General features: G+C 44.5%; 1 protein-coding gene across 5 annotated transcripts in view; it reads right to left on the reverse strand.

Annotated features, from left to right (window-relative positions):
* Nucleotides 1-609: 609 nt before the first annotated feature.
* The window catches only part of Jhy (junctional cadherin complex regulator), a 59,444-nt gene continuing 43,791 nt past the window's right edge, over nucleotides 610-16,262 (reverse strand). For 3 of the 5 annotated variants that reach the window (XM_006981231.4, XM_076576059.1, XM_015999726.3), the window contains exons 6-9: nucleotides 12,049-12,343; nucleotides 3,926-4,006; nucleotides 3,106-3,234; nucleotides 610-1,073 (exon numbers count right to left, since the gene is read on the reverse strand). In XM_006981231.4, coding sequence (XP_006981293.3) covers nucleotides 876-1,073; nucleotides 3,106-3,234; nucleotides 3,926-4,006; nucleotides 12,049-12,343 — 703 coding nt within the window. In that variant the 3' untranslated portion in view covers nucleotides 610-875. The remainder of the gene's footprint in view (nucleotides 1,074-3,105; nucleotides 3,235-3,925; nucleotides 4,007-12,048; nucleotides 12,344-16,262) is intronic. The other 2 variants (XM_076576060.1, XM_015999727.3) reach the window with 2 other exon arrangements.

The raw sequence follows: 16,262 nt of genomic DNA on the forward strand, positions 1-16,262 counted from the left end.
TAAGTGTGTTCTTGCTCTTTTGAGACAGACTCTCACTGTTTAGACCAGGCTAGCCTCCAACTTGAAACACCCCCCCACCCTCCCTGCCTCAACTTCCCAAGTGCTGAGATTACAGACACATGTGGCCACTGCTGGCTCTTTAGTCATTTTAAGATTGGAGCTCTTGATAATGCTTCAAAAGAGAAAAATAAAAAAAGAATATGACTATTCACGCTCAGAGCAGACTCCAAAGTGCATGCATTGATAGTATTTGAAGAGAGCCACAATAATGAAAAGATGCCCAGTAAATTCATAGCTGTGGAGTTGATGGCTTTGACCATCACGTGATCTGAGGTGGGTTTCCCTGGACGTGCAGGATCTGTGACTAATGTCTTAGTGTTCTGTTAGATTGAAATTAGGACTCCTCGCCTCACCTCATTTCAATATGCACATCTAGACATAGCTTTAAATTTTCCACTTTATGTAACAGACTTTTTTGAAACTTGAAAGCTGAAGTATTACTTTGGACATGTTACCTCAGTGACCAGGTCAGCCAAACTCAAGTAAGGAGAACCTGAAGTCTGTACACTCTGTGGAAGAAGGGCAGAGGTAGTTCAACAAACCAGAAGATCCAATATAAAGCAGTGGCTTTATTGTCTAGCTCTCTATTAGCCCCAATTCTAACAGGTTTGAAAATAAATAAAAATATGTATTTTTATATCCAGAAGGTTCAAGATGTCCGGTGTCTGACTGGGCCCCACACTAACTTCTGCACAGCGCAGATGAGGGGAGGGGGCAGGCGACAGTGCCAGGTTACCACGCAGCATAGATGGAATTGTTTGGTTTCTGTTCTCCATGTCCCTTTCATGGCGGCTTTGACCCCCACCAAATGCCGTCTAGACGATGTGAAGGACTTTGAAAGCGGCCACGGCCTGCTTTTCCCGCTCGTGCCTGCTCTGCAGGATCTCCAGCAGGGAGATTTCCGGGAGGCTTCCTTCTCCCTCACCCTTCCTCGACTTCTTATTCTTCTTTGCTGCTTGGTCAGTCAGATTTGGTGGTTTGGGTTTGGGGATGGTCTTAGCGTATTCCAAAGCCTGAGGGCAGAGAAAGAAAAATGCCATTTAAAGTGGGAAGTTAGACTTAGGAGAGCTTTATGAGAGAGATGGAGATCACTCTACTGTGGGCAGAAATGGCGATCGAATGGAAGGTGCAGATCACACATTGCAATGCGTAGTTTAAACAAGTTGGCCACTGGACAGCCTGCTGTGGAGCGAAGAGGAGCTGGGTGTAGACAGCTGTTAGGTTACTCAGATGCTTTTACTGTGACCGATTCTTTTAAGTGTTTGCAAACAGATTTCTCCTGTGTTTATTTGGCCAACTCTCTGAGAGTCTTGCTAAAACCAAACTTCTAACAAGCCTTTCTTTCTGCTCAGAGCGGACTTGTAGCTGAAGGACTCGGAGACTGAAGTCCCATCACTGTAGGTGACGAAAACTCACCTTTGTTCATGACATCCCCTTGTTCTTGGAAAGAAAAGTGGGTATTTTTAAGTGTATCTATAGAAGATAGATGTTGAACATGTAGGGCTTTTTTTTAATTGATGCCAAATTTTAAAGGTTAAGTTATGATAAAAATGAGGCCAGTTGGGCTAGGGATGCTGTTCAGTGACAGAGCCTTTACCTACATGTACATGGCCCTTGGTTTTGTTAGGGTAGAAGGAGAGAGGGGGAGGAGCAAAGAGAGTGAGGGGAGAGAGAGAGAGAGAGAGAGAGAGAGAGAGAGAGAGAGAGAGAGAATTAAACATGACTTGCACTGGTTCTGCATTTTTAAGCTTCTGTTGCTAGATTTACGTGTATGAGTACTTTGCTTGCATACATGTCTGTGTACCATGTACATGCCTGGAGCCCTCAGAGGTCAGAAGAGGGTCCTCTGGAACTGGAGTTGCAGACAGTTGTGAGTCACCACATGGGTGTTAGGAACCGAACCTGGGTCCTCTGTAAAAACAGTGAGTGCTCTTAACCACTGGGCCACCTCTCCAGCCCCAACCTTTGTATTTTAATAAGAATTTATTGACAGCCGAAATGGGAATGGACAGTATTTTCAATTATCAGAGATGGGGGAAAAACACCAAAACATGAAATGTTCATGTTCTGAACGCATGTAAGAGAAAGGTATGGGAATTCTCAACAGATCTGTCACCGTGAACATCTGCATGAAAATGTGATGGCTTGGAGAGAGAAGGAAATGGTGCCGTGGACACTCAGGGAGGAAAATGGAGTTGTCAAGGTCTGAGGAGGAATAAATGTGACGGTTGGTGAGAGAGAACACACAGCACACGTTCCTAAGGGCACCAAAGGAGAGCACATTCCTCCTGCAAGGAGTCCCCATGGCTGTATAGGACTGAACGGATGAGCTGAGGCAGGGCGCAGTGTGTCTCCACAGTACACATTTCACTCCCATCCTGACTCGTCGTTAGATGATGACGCCTGAGAGGGCAGACATTCTGCATTGCTTTAAATCTTTTTTTTCCCCCCACCAGAGGAACCCATATACTCTCTCTGGAAAAGCACAGAGAAATGAACTTAAAAGAAACAATGAGGGATTTATTTATTTATTTTGCATGAACAATGAGAGCATGCTAATTTCCTCGAAAGTTGTTTAATTATAAAGGATGAAATCAATAGTTAACCCAGATGGCTAACTCCTGATGAGATATCACTTTGCTATTTTGACATGTGACAAAACCAAGACAACATACTGACCTAACAGTAGTGTGTGTATGTGTGTGTGTGTGTGTGTGTGTGTGTGTGTGTGTGTGTATTTGTGGATAACATATAAGTGCAGAAATGGTGGTTACTATACGTCTCCTATGTTCCAAACTCCAACCCCCCACCCCCACACCAGATAGAGTTTCTCTGTGTTAACAGCCCTAGCTGTCCTGGAACTTGCTTTCTAGACCAGGCTGGCCTTGAACTCACAGAAATCCACCTGCCTCTGCCTCCCCAGTGCTGGGATTAAAGGCGCGCGCCACCATGCCTGGCTCCAAACACATCTTTTGAGGTTAGGTGGTGACCAAAGTATCCTTTAATTCCGACTGAAGCAGTGAATGCCCCACACGAGCTTTTTACCTTCTGCCGGGAGAGCACTGATTTCCTCTCAGTTTTTGCTGCCTGTGGTTTGGACAGGAGGGACAGTGTCTTCGTGTTGTATTCCTGAACTTGCTTCGCGTATTCTTTTTGCTGTATTAATTTTTGCATCTGCTCGGAGAAATGGAGTATAGTGAGCTAATCTCTGCTAATTCTCCCGGTGACACTGGTTTTACCGAGGTGGGCAGCTGGGGGGCGGGGTGGCTTGCATAAGGTGGCGGCAGTGAACTGGTTAATGTTTCCCTGGAGAATCCACCGTGAGTGGAGCGGCACTACCAGTGTTCTCTTAACAGAGGCTAAATCCTATTCAGCCTCTTCTTTGTTGCATTTACCCAATTTATTTTCATTTTTGCTTGCAACTTTGAACTCTACTCTTTTTATGCCTGAGTGCAACTGCAGTTCAAACACATTACATGAAGATCTCCTTTCACTAGAGGAAAGAGAATAAAGTGGATGCACTTCTTAGGGGCTGGGGAACTCGCATCCTAAGTGTCTTCTCTGTGGCCACTTCAAAGTTATCAAGACAACTCTATCAGGGAGACCAAGAGCCACATAGCACATGCATCCCTTTCCACATTCATGTGCCCACTCTTCTGGGGGGAGGCTTTCAGATCTAACTGAAGGGCAGTGCATAAAATAACACAAGCTGACAATGGTTTTTTATTTTGTAGCAGGAATATCTGGGTCTCTGTTGTGTCAGCATGGCTCTTTTTGAGGGGTTTGGTGCTGGGGTGCATCTTTACCCCCTATTGCTAAGGACAGGTAGAGGGCACCAAGTCTGAAAATGCCACACGCCACTTACTTTGTCTCTGACGGACTCCAAGTCAGGTCCCAGGCCTCCAAGCTTCACTTCCTTTTTCTGATAACCTTTCACCTTGGAACTCTGAAAATACAACCACAGAAACCGTTTCTTTTAGGGATCAGTGTCTCCTCCAAGAAGTCATGAGCATAGGGAAGAAAGACAGTGAAGGCCAGAAGCCCTGGCAGAAGGTACGGGTAAAGGAACGCATTTCTCGGCAAGGGTGCTGGCTTCATGGGAGTTACCTGTCATTGTCTATTTGGTATTTGTAGTTGTATGTGTTTTGACCTTTTCACTTCTGCAATAAAAGGAATTGAAATTCTGAAAGGATAAGCAATTTCAAGGTGATAGTTTGCTCTTTGGTAAACATTTTTAACTGAAGCATATGTAATACACCTCTCCTCCCCAGGCAGCAGTTACCATGATGTCCAGTCAAGCGGTTTCCAAAACCACAAACGACTCCTCACAAATGGCGGTCAAAACACACTGCTTCAGAAAGTCCCTGTCCAGTGGGGTGAGTACTGCCTTCCAAGACATTCACAAGACAAGCCATGTGACTGCAACTTGAAAATTTCACAGCTCGTTGTTGGAATAGTAGATAGTTTTAGGGATGGGAAAACAACTCTTATTCATTCACAATACTCAAAGCATTTGAGCCTCGGCAAGACCCACTGAGACATTCATTGAGTTCTGTTAGTGTGATTTTGGAAAAATTGAAGGGCACCTAGAATTTGACATTGTAACTCTAGCATCACACACCTGAGCAGACAGGGCCTCAGAGTGAGGCTGTGACCTGAGGCTAGCCCAGATAGACCCCAAACTGCAGCTTTCCACACAAAAACCGGAGCTTGGACTGACCATTTGCCCTTGTGGGGGAACCAAATCCTTTCCTCTTTCAACTCCTCAACGAGTTTAGTTCCACTTTCTAGAAAGGATAAGAGAGACACCGCCAAAGGAATGGTTTCAGTGACTTGTCTTAGGGTTTTCTACTGTCATGATAAAACACCATGACCAAAAGCAACCTGGGGAGGGAAGGGCTTGTTTCATCTTATTTCCACACTGCATCACTAAGGGAAGTCAGGCAGGGACGGAAGCAAAGCCATGGAGGAACTACTTACCGATTCACTCTTCAGGGCTTGCTCAGTTGTTTTCTTCTACGCCCCAGGACCACCCGCCCAGGGGAGCACCACCCACAGTCAGCTGGCTCCTCCCCCATCATCATCATCTAGCCATCAAGAAAACGCCTATGACTTGCCTACAGGCAGTCTGACGGAGGCAGTTTTCTCAACCAATGTTCCTCTTCCCAGATGTGTAGGGCTGTGTCAGATTGTCAAAAACTAACCAGAACAATAGCGGTAACTATGTTAGGGCAAAGTTAAGTTTGTGCTTAGAGTGGAAAAAATGAGGGGTGTCACCTGCGTGATACTACCTAACTGTATGTCACTCTCAATTACAGAGTGTGGGGGCACACGCCTTTAATCCTAACACTGGGGTTGGGGGATGGGGTGGAGGAGCAGAGCAGATGCATCTGTGAGTTCGAGGCCAGCCTGCTCTAGTGAGTGAGTTTGAGTTCCAGTGATACACAGAGAAACTCTTGTCTCGAAAACCAAAAATAAATAAATAAATAAATAAATAAATAAATAAATAAATAAATAAATAAATAAATAAAATGATTGTGGCTTGCTTCTAAAGAGCTTTACTGGATTGTAAAATTAATCTTTTTCAGAATAACCACTGAGACTCAGACTCCAAATATAACACAAAACTGAATGGTTAAAAACAAACAAATCTATATAGTAAAACATTACTAATTTGATAATAAATAATCCATTGTCTTATTTGAGGAATAATGAATTCCAGTTCTCTGTGTAGAGAGAGCTCATACACATACTGGAAGCACTCATGTGCTGATGTCTGGAAAGTGAGGACACACTCTAAACAATGACAGAGAGTTTTTATGTGTAAAACCATCAAAGATTAAGACGAAATGATTACAGGCCACACTGGTAACAAGATTGGCAAGTCATAATGGCTTTGAAATCTTACACTGGTATAAACTGATGCCACCATTTAGACAAAAATTCACAAGAATACAACCAAAACTGTTAAGAGGTATAAGTAGGCTTTCCAAGAGTTTTCAGAATAATTTTGTGTATATGTGTGCATGTATTTTAAAGTTCCTATTAATTATGTTAAGTTCTAATATAGGCCATATACCTTTTAAAATTAATTTTTTATATATTTTTTTTGTGTGTGTATGGTTGTTTTACATGTAGGTATGCAGACAACACGTGTGCAGTGTTTGAAGAAGTCAGAAAAGGGTATTGGAGCTCCAAGAGCTGGAGATAATGGTTGTGAGCCATCATGTGGGTCCTGGGAACCAAACCTGGGTCCTCTATAAGAGCAGCAAGTGCTCTTAACCACTGAGCCATGATGCCATCCTGATGGGCCATACATCTGCTGAGCCTTTTCTGAGGTACAGCTTGGCAATGATCATCAGATGAACGAAAACATTTTGTCAAATTAGTTAGAATCACTTCGTGTACGTCCATGGCCCTAAGAATGAGCTGTGTACCCACTGTACCAACCATCCCAACACGGTTGCTACTGAAGGGTGCTGCCCTGGCTTTTCCCTTGACCCCTCCCACTGTAGAAGCCCCCGGTCCACTACAGCTAGTTGTCCTTTATCATCTGGGCATTTGGTTCCAGGACATCCTGTGGATATCAGTCTAGATGCTCAAGGCCCTTATATAAGGAGCAGTATCAGCCTATAACCTGCACATGGCCCACATGCTGTTTTCATCTCTGGATTGTTTATACCTGGCGTGATGTAAGCACTACTCAGACAGTCACTCTGGAAAAAGTCTGTTGCATTCAGTAGAGGTACACTGTTTCTAGAACCCACGGATGTGGGGACCGATTCTTTCCCCCCAACCTCCCCATCACAGAGCTCTGGCTGGTAAGCTATAATTGAGTTTGGTGGGTAGCAGTTACGTCTTTTTTATTCGGGTTGGCGTGGCAACTGCCCTCTCGCTTTTTATGTTCTATCCCCACCCCCAGAGTGGATGGGCTCCTGCAGCTGGAGCCGCACTCCCTCAGGCAGGGGGGAAACAGGAGAACCACACAATTCTTGGTTCTGATGTTCGGAGCTGTGGAAACCCCAGTGGTAGCAACTGCCTACCCCTGGGTTAATTGTATGAAAGAAGAATGAACCCATGGTTTTGAAATTGCTGGTCAGTCTGTCACCGCTGTGGAAGGCAATATTCCTAACACTCCAGGGCTTCAGTGTCGCTGTTCAGAAGGAGCAAAATAAAGTGCCACGCAGGTGCAACACTTCTGCACTTCAAGGATTAAAGGCTCTGTAAACAGAGCTGGCCCCGTTAGGATGTTAAACATTTATGGTCAAAGCTCCCTCAGTGGGTCTAAGTCGAAAAATAGAGAGAAGCTAAGATTCTTTTTAAGGAAGTCTTTAGTCTGAAATCATTAAAAATAACATTAAAATGGACAGGGCAATTATTGCTCATCGAAGGATATTCCAAAATAATATATCTTTAGGAAAACAGTCATTACCAAGATAACAGCACTACATCTGCTCCTGTCTGCTTCCTGTCCATCATATGTTTTTACATTTTTTTTTTGTTGGGGGAGGGCTGGGTCTGGCTATGTAACCGTGGCTGTCCTTACAATTCTACAGCCCAGTGTTGGGATTACAGGCACATGCCACTTGTGTGGTGATGTTTGGCTTGTTCATACTCCTGTTTGTTTTTTAATACTAAAGATTTTTTATTTAAAAGTATTTATTTGTGTGCGCACATCATTAGGCTTGTGCAGCAAGTATCTTTATCTACTGAGCCACCTTGCTGGCCCTTCTTCATATGTTTATAAAAGTATTCATATACTACAAATATTTTAATTTTTTTGGTATTTCACTTTACTTTTCTGACATCAAGTGGATTTCAAAAATGTGAATTTTAGACAAATATTCTATCATTTAGTGTCATTAAATGTTGTATTACTCTAAATGTTGTCCATTGAAGATCCACAGAGGTAAACACTATGCTAGTTTGATTATTTTTAGAGATAAATTGGTGGAAGTATGACTATTGAGATCTAATGGACATTTAAGGCATCTCTGCTCCCACTGAACAATGAGATGGCCCCCGTTACAAACCTTGGTTACAAGGTGGGGTATTATCACACTCTCACAACTTGAGTCATTTTTAATAGTTGAGTGAACGTAGACAACTTATCCATTCTTCTCAAAGGTGCCCTCTGTGTCATGTTTTTGCAATCACTAAATTATGGTCCATTTGCTGAAGCAAAAAAAAAAAAAAAAAAAAAGGACAAAAAAAGGTTAAAAGAAAAATGAAGTAAATAAATAAACCACCACTCGTATCCAAGCCATAAATCCAATTTGCCCAAAGACGATGAGAAAGAAATGATCAGTGGGTAGAAGCCTCATCTTTAGCCCTGGTGCAGCTTAACTTTTAATCATGCTACCAATTCACAAAGGACATGCCAGGAAGCATGGATAATTGTGTGTTGATCTTCAGCCACTCTCCTTGCTAGCAACTTTAGCAAGCATCAAGGTTATTGTAAAAAAAAAAAAAAAAAAAAAATCAGAGTCAAGGGTCTAGCATTCCATATAGACAAGGAGAGAGAGAGAGCACGTGGTCCAAATGGGCCATCCCCATGGCTGCTGATCCCTTTACAGGATGAGCACCACGACATTTCCCAGGGGATGGAGGTGGCTCCTAGGGGAGTTTGTTCCGGGTGACTGGCGGTGAGAATCCTGGATCTGCTTAAGTTTGGCGCAAGTAATGAGGAGGAGCTCAGCGCTGTAATTCTGTTTGATCTCTCTCCATCTAAAGTCTTAACAGCATTGTTGAGATGCAATGCTCATACCACAAAATTCACTCATTTAAAGCTGTCCAATTCAGTGGTTTTTAGGATAGTCACCGAATTGTGTAAGCATTGCCCAATCCAATTGTACAACATTTTCATCACTCTGAAAAAAAAAAAACAAAACAGAACTCCAGTACCCGTTAATCCTCACTGTCCTTGTCCAGTCCCCACACCTCTAGCCCTAGGCAGTTAAGCTACTTAATGCTTCTTCAATAGTCTTTTACAGTCAAACAATCCTTAGATGTTATTTTCATTTACCCTTCCTTGGTTTTTTTAAAGACTGAAAAAGCAGCACAATGTCAAAACAGTGATGGTGGTGGTGATGATGATGATGACGATGATGGATGGTAATGATAGCTATAAGACACCAGCCCTGACAATCTTATTAAGTCTCTGAACACAGGGATCGAACATTGGAATATAGAGGCATGGTCTAGACAAATCCTAAGCACATGCACTACTTGTCTTTGCGTAAGGCTCACATGAACCCAGGCTTTGTGGTTTACACCTGTAATCCTAGCATATGGTAGGAGACAGGAGGACCACCATGAGTTAGAGGTCAACTTGGGCTGCAGAATGAGTGAGAGCCTGTTTAAAAAATAAAAAAATCCCCAAACCCAAAAACAAAACAAACAAACAAAAAAATTCGCATACCCACTGACACCTACTGGCCTTGGCCCCTCAAACACTGGAGTTTCCTGGGGGCAAGGTTTCTACTAATCATTCATCATTCTCTCTAGCAGTGTGTGTGACTGTCACTGTATAAGGAGTACACCTGAATTGAAATGACATTGGCTGATCTTTGAGGGCTTGTTTCAATTCTGAAATGTTATACCCTGCTGGGGGTGAGGAGACTACACTGAAGACCTAGTCTCTAGAAAATTCCTCAGATGTATAAAACTGAGAAAGTTACTGAAAAACAAGAGAAAAACAATGCCTTGGATGCCGGGGAGCAGTGGGCAAAGGATATGTGCTCTGTGGTCACTAAACTTAATCCAAATAAACCTCTTTTTAGGGGCAGCCAAGCAGCAAGCCCCAGATTGTCTGTGACAACAAACACCAGTTAATTATACAAGCTCAACCCTCATCTGCCAGAGAACTCTTTGCTGAGCCTGTACTCAGGAAAGTGGCGGCTGGAGACAGCAGAAGTATATCTTGATAGTTTGGCATCCTTGTGCTGTGCTAATTTCTTAGTCTTAAGCCTGGATTTAATGACGTGGACAATGCCTTGTATTCTGAAATCACTCTCAATGGCACCGCCAGAAGAGGAAGGGGGCCCCCAGGCCTATTATCTTTACAAATCCTCAAAATTTTTACCGTGATTCGGGGTGATTCCCTTGGAAACCAAGAGCTTTGACTTGGCCAGCAAATAGGCATGACATGGATAATGACTCCCTATGTCTGGTGCCCGGACTACCTGCTGTCCTATAATACAAATCACTCAGTTCTAGTGACTTCAGCTTCTGGAACGGCTTAAAGACAAAGGGTGCTCTGGTGTGCTTGTCGGATATAGATTGAAGGTACTGGGCTGAGAAAATGGGTGAGAAATTGGGAAGGGGCGGGCAGGGCCAGGAAGGTGTCCCCACCCTTCCCACCTCCTCAGATTGTGGTGCTATGTATTGTCACCAGGACATTTGCCTCTATCCTTTCTCAGCACAACATGAATTCAATTTGTGAAAAGGAAGGAAAGAGAAATGACATTTAATTGATGTATAATCTTTGCTAGGGAATAAGCTGAGGTTATTACATGATTTCATTTAATATCACACCACACCTAAAAAATAGGAAGAAAGAATAATTCTGATTGTTTCTATGCAGAATCAGGGACTGGGGTAAGTCAGTAACTCCTCAGTTGAGAATGGTGCCTCCATAAGATGGGTCTGTAGGCAAGACTGGAGGGCGTTTCCGTAATTCGTGATGGATGTGGGAGGGCCCAGCCCACTAGGGGTGGGGCCAGTCCTGGGCTGGTGGTCCTGGGTTCCAAGAGAAAGCAAGCTGAGCAAGCCTTGAGGAGCAAGCCAGTGAGCAGCACCCCTCGAGTCCCAGAGACACTAGGAGATGGGACTGGACCAAGGACTTTGGAATGACTGACTCCACCAGCTTCCTCTCAACCCTGCAGTTAAGAACCCAGTTCAAAAGCTTTTGTTTTTCAACTACAGGAAAGTTCTCTCCTGAGAAGCTGTGTTTGTCCAATTCTTAGACCCTGGTGATCTATGAGCTCTGGAGTAAGCTGACATTTTCCATGTTGACAGGAAGTGTTGGTTGCTAAGGCTGATCGTATGTCCCCATGGAAACGATACATAGGATGCTTGCTTCCCAGTCTGGTCTATAAGTGTTGACTTATCTGAGAAACACTTGAAAGTAATATAGGCACTACGTTAGCACCCAACTGTCATGTAATCATGTTTCTCTGGGGGAAGAAGCGACCTGTGATTCCCGGAACTCAGGCCTTCTTATTTACAGTGGAAGCTAACAGCAACACTCTCCTTGCCTCAGAACCATGAGCTAAATAAACTTCTTCATAACATAACTTGCCTTGGGTATCTTATTATAGTAATGAAAAACAAAAGCACATTATTTCAGGCTGGGACCAAGTGATCTTCCTGAGAATGTAAAAAGTTGCGTTTAAAGCAAGACATGGAGAGACTGAATTGCACAAAAAATACTCACCATGGTGACCCAATGTCTAGATGAAGAACTCAGTAAAGACCAGCTGCCATTCTGGAGAGCAGCTCAGTCCACTGGTTGGCCTGGGTACTCCCTATAGAAGCTGAGGTAAGATGTACACCAAGAGGAATCTTCTGGTGCAGAGGAACCGGTGATGGATGGCGAGGGAGCTCTGGCAACATGGCTCTCCCTCACTCAGCCCTATTCTCTCTTTTCAGATATGAAGGTGTGAGACTCAACTTAGGAGAGGGACTGGGGTGAAGGAAAGCGGGGATTGAATTGAGGGTAAAAGCAGAATTATTATTGCCTTCTGCAGTGTATACTCTTCACTGAGATGACCTGAAAAGAAAGCGGGAGTAGGCATCCTCGACAACAGAAACTTCTGGAAAGATAGGGAGAGGGAATCAGGGAATAGGGAGGGATTGAGGGGAGGGTTCCTAGTTCCTGGACCAGTTTGCTGTGGGAGAGGCTAAATAATGACCAGCCCCACTCCAGGCCCATCTCTGTCATCAAAATTACAAAGTGACCAGGCTAACCGGCCGCGCTCTTATCACCTTTGTCCTGCTGTGCTTCCTGTGTCTTCTCCCTCTTTCCAGCTGAAGCAGGTAGCCTTCCGAATTACTGCGGGCCATCTTCGTCTGGTGTCGGCGGCTTCTCTCTGCATCCAGTCGGGATTCGCTCTCTACCCTGGACAGGATGGGCGGGAGTGTGGTGCTGGACAAGGAGCCCTCGCTGGGCTGCACTTCCGCCAGCTGCACCAAGGCTTGCTGGTGCTGTTCCATGATCTGGGCGAGCCGGGAGTCTGGAGAGGCATTCATGCGTTCCATGTCTGAGGAAGAGCGGAATTTCCTTTGGAGAAAACACACATGTTTTCAATAAAACTTGACTCCCTAACTCCACTTTCTGTGTAGACGTCTTTAGGAACCATTCATCGGTTCACGAATGTATCGATTTCTCATCTTCAAATCCTCCTCTTTTTCCTTGGGACATTCTAACTCCCTCTCAAAAATATTTATTTACTTATGTGTCTCTCTCTGTGTGTACATGTGTGCACAGGTGCCCCTTGGAGTTCCAAAGGGGGTGTCAGGTCCTGACACCCGGAGTGACAGACATCTTATGTGAGTGCAGGGAACCAAACTTGGGTCCTCTGTAATAGTATTCGACTCTTACCAGCTGAGCCAGCCTTCCAGCCGGTGAGGCTTGTTAAGGACTTTCAGTTAGTGCTTGAAGCACAGGATAATAAGCAAGCAAGCTAACAACTACAGAACCCCAAACACCATTCTGAAACCCAAAGGCCTTCCCATTTCACAACAGCTGGAAATGATGGATTAAATTAAGGAAGCGTTCTTTAAATACGTGGTTGAATGTGTCAGAGAATCTGGGAATCTCTGGGGATGGAAACAAAAAGCAATGAAAGGCAAAGCAGGTTCTGGATTAGCTGAAGATGTGGCTTTCTTCGTGGGACTTTGGGGCAAAGGATCTGAGGTTTAAGAGTTAGTGCTGGTAGGCTGGGAACGTGGCATGTGTGGCGGAGCGCATGCCCGGCTCAAACGGGCCAGCAAGCAAGTCTTGGGGTTTTCTTCTCCACGCCGGGAGGGAGGCAACTGCCTTTTCTGAAGCTCCACACCTTGGAGACGTGCATTTCTGAAGAAATAAAAATACTCTTGTACCTGTGAGGTATCAGGGACAGAAATTAATCAGACCCCCCACCCCCAAGAAAAAGACACGGATCTGGCAGGAGGAGTCTTCCATCAAGTGGTCCCCACTGATCACCCCCCCCCCCCCCAGCAACCCGATGTCAATGGGCCTGTCACTCAGCTCCCAATACAATGTGATTTTCAGATTGTCAGACAAGCAAGAGCAGCCCTGATGCAGATGCAGAGCAGGGGGGAGAGAGAGAGAGAGAGAGAGAGAGAGAGAGAGAGGGAATTCCACCAGCACCAACCAAAACCCAGAGGAAAGAGAAACTAAGGAAATTTAAAAGCTTAAAAACTGTCAAAAAGGCTCTCACTTAAAAAGTGCAGGGCTCTGGAGAGGTGGCTCTGAGGTTAAGAGCACTGGCTGCTCTTTCAGAGGACCCAGGTTCAATTCCCAGCACTTACCTGGCAGCTCACAACTGTATATACTTCCAATTTCAGGGAATCTGATGCCCTCTTCTGGCCTCTGAGATCATTGCATACATTTGGTGCACATATATGCATACAGGCAAAATACCCAAAAATATGGAAGGAAAAAAAAAAAGGAAAAGTGTCCTGGGCTATGGTGGTGTACGCCTTTAATCTTCAGCATTTGGGAGGCAGAGGCAGGCAGATCTCTGTGAGTTCCAGGCCAGCCTGGGCTACAGAGTGAGTTCCAGGAAAGGAGCCAAAGCTACACAGAGAAACCCTGTCTCGAAAAACAAAAAACAAAAAACAAAACAAAATGCTCTCACAGCCATGTACCTTGTTGAGAATGTAGGATGTCAGGAAGGAATGATGCTGTTTTCCTGGAAAGAGGCGTGTCAGAAGATAGCCACAGCAGCAAAGATATACCCTGAGACGCACCAGAGCAGGAAGGGTGGAAGTCAGGGCCCACACGGCACCACCCAGAGCAGCCCCGGAAGGAGTAAGTAAGGCATGCTACTGGAAAGCGTGGACAGATGATGGAGAGGATGGGAAGAGACGGCCCATGAGACCCTTCTGTGTTTTTCCCAGAACAGAAGGAGGCAAGTCTCCAGGTTCAAAGGAGCTGGCACAACCTATAGAAACAGTGATCTTACAGCTCCTGGAGAGAACATGAACAGCCATGTGCGAGGGATCTGGAATCAGGTGGCTTCATATCGTGCAGAAGTCACGCTGGGAGCAAGAAGATGACTCTGAGGGTAAGTGGTTTCTAACTTAGAATTCTGCACGACTCCGTCAGCTGTCACTCAGACAGGCAGAATGAAAACAGTGTCCGTGGTGCAAGTCCCAGAATGCTTAGCTTCCAGGCAGCGGACGGAGCTCTCTAGTAGAATGAGTGTGGGAAGTATGGGAGACAAGGAGGGATGGAGAAAGGCAAAGGGAAATTGTATGAGGGATGGAGTCAAGGGGCATCCTTAGCTCCGTCCTGGTAGGACAGGCCCTGTCATGGAGAAAGCACATGCAAGACACCACAGGGAGACACCTGTCCTCTGCCATCACATTTCTCGTTCAAACAAAAATACTAGAGGATGAGTTCAGCAAAATAAGGAAAGTGAGATTCTGGAAAAAAAGAAAGAAAGAAAGATAGAAATCCAGTCAGGAGAAAGACCAAGAGTGTCCTCAGAACAACTGTGCAGCAGGTCTCTGGAACAATCAGAAAAATTGTTGAGAAATGTCAGCCTGGTATGATGGTGCAGGCCTGCAAATCCCAGCACTTGGGAAGTCGAGCCAGGAGGATTGCCGTGACTTTGGGGACAGCCTGGGTAACACGCTGACTGTTAGGCCCTAGCCAGGATGACACAGTAAAATTCTGTCCCCCTAGCCACTCAAAAGGAGAAAAGGTAATAACAGAAAAGAAAATAAGGACATGACTACATATAGAAAAGATTTCAAATAATGTGAACAATTGAAATGAAAACTTTAATGTAGTACATCTTCACACAAGTGCTACTTTTTTTTCTAGAAAATGCAATTTGTCAGACTGACCAAAGGTGAAACAGGAACACTGTGAAGACTAAAAGTCATTATAATAATGAGTAGGGGCTTCAAATCTGCTCACAGACAATAACAAAAACAAGGCCAGACAAAACAACCTTGATCCAAACAGTTTCACGGAAAAATTCCATTGACCTTTTGTGTCACATGTAATTCTGATTGCCTGTAAACTGGACCAGAGGATAAAAAAAAAAGTCGAAGAGAGCCAAATCTTCAACTTATTCACAAAGCCGACACTCTCCTAGTGTGCTCAGGTCGTCCCTCCTCATATCCCACCTCCCCCCCCCCCCCCCCCCCCGACTGACCAGGAACTCAAAACATAACTGAACTCCTGACCTTGACAAGACCTTGAACTGATTTTTCTGCCTCTGTCTCCCAGAGTTAGGACCTGTGTCACCACATCTAGTTTGATAGCATATTGATAACACAACTGCCTGTCTTCCTTCATGTATATGAATGTCATTAAATCCTAAACAAAGACAACTGAGCAATCTTTTAAAAATCCAGTCTGGGGGGCAGGGCGCATGGTAGAGTCCCTGCCTAAAATGTGCAAGTCTCTGGGTTCCTTCAACAGCACCACAAAAACAAAAGTCCAATATGGCAAGTTGGGTTAATTTTGGGGATGAAAGGATGGCATCACAGTAGAAAGCCTATGGATATATTTCATCACATTATAGGATTGGTGAGGCGTATTTGATAAAATTACAAGCTCACTTATAACAAAAGTCATTTGCAAGGGAAAATACTAGCAGGAAGAAATTTTCTATATCTGTCCACTAAAAACTAAAGATTATTTATTTTTATTATTGTGTTTGTGCATGTGGCTGTGCGTGTGCACAAGTGCACATGTATGTGCATGTTGTGAGAATATATGCCTGTGTAAAGGACGACATATACATGTGTTACAGTGCATGTGTGGAGGTCAGAGGATAATGTTTGGAGATGGAACTCTAGACATTAGGTTTGCATGGTGTGCCTGTTTGGAGTCAGGTTGTTGCTATGCAGTCCTAGGCTGCCCTTGAATTCAGTACCTTTCTTCCTTAGCTTGCTGTGTAGTGAGAGTACAGGGGGACACACAACCACACCCAACTTAAATATTAGTTACAATTACA

This window comes from Peromyscus maniculatus, chromosome 7 (genome assembly GCF_049852395.1).
Source record: "Peromyscus maniculatus bairdii isolate BWxNUB_F1_BW_parent chromosome 7, HU_Pman_BW_mat_3.1, whole genome shotgun sequence".
Classification (NCBI taxonomy): Eukaryota; Metazoa; Chordata; class Mammalia; order Rodentia; family Cricetidae; genus Peromyscus; species Peromyscus maniculatus.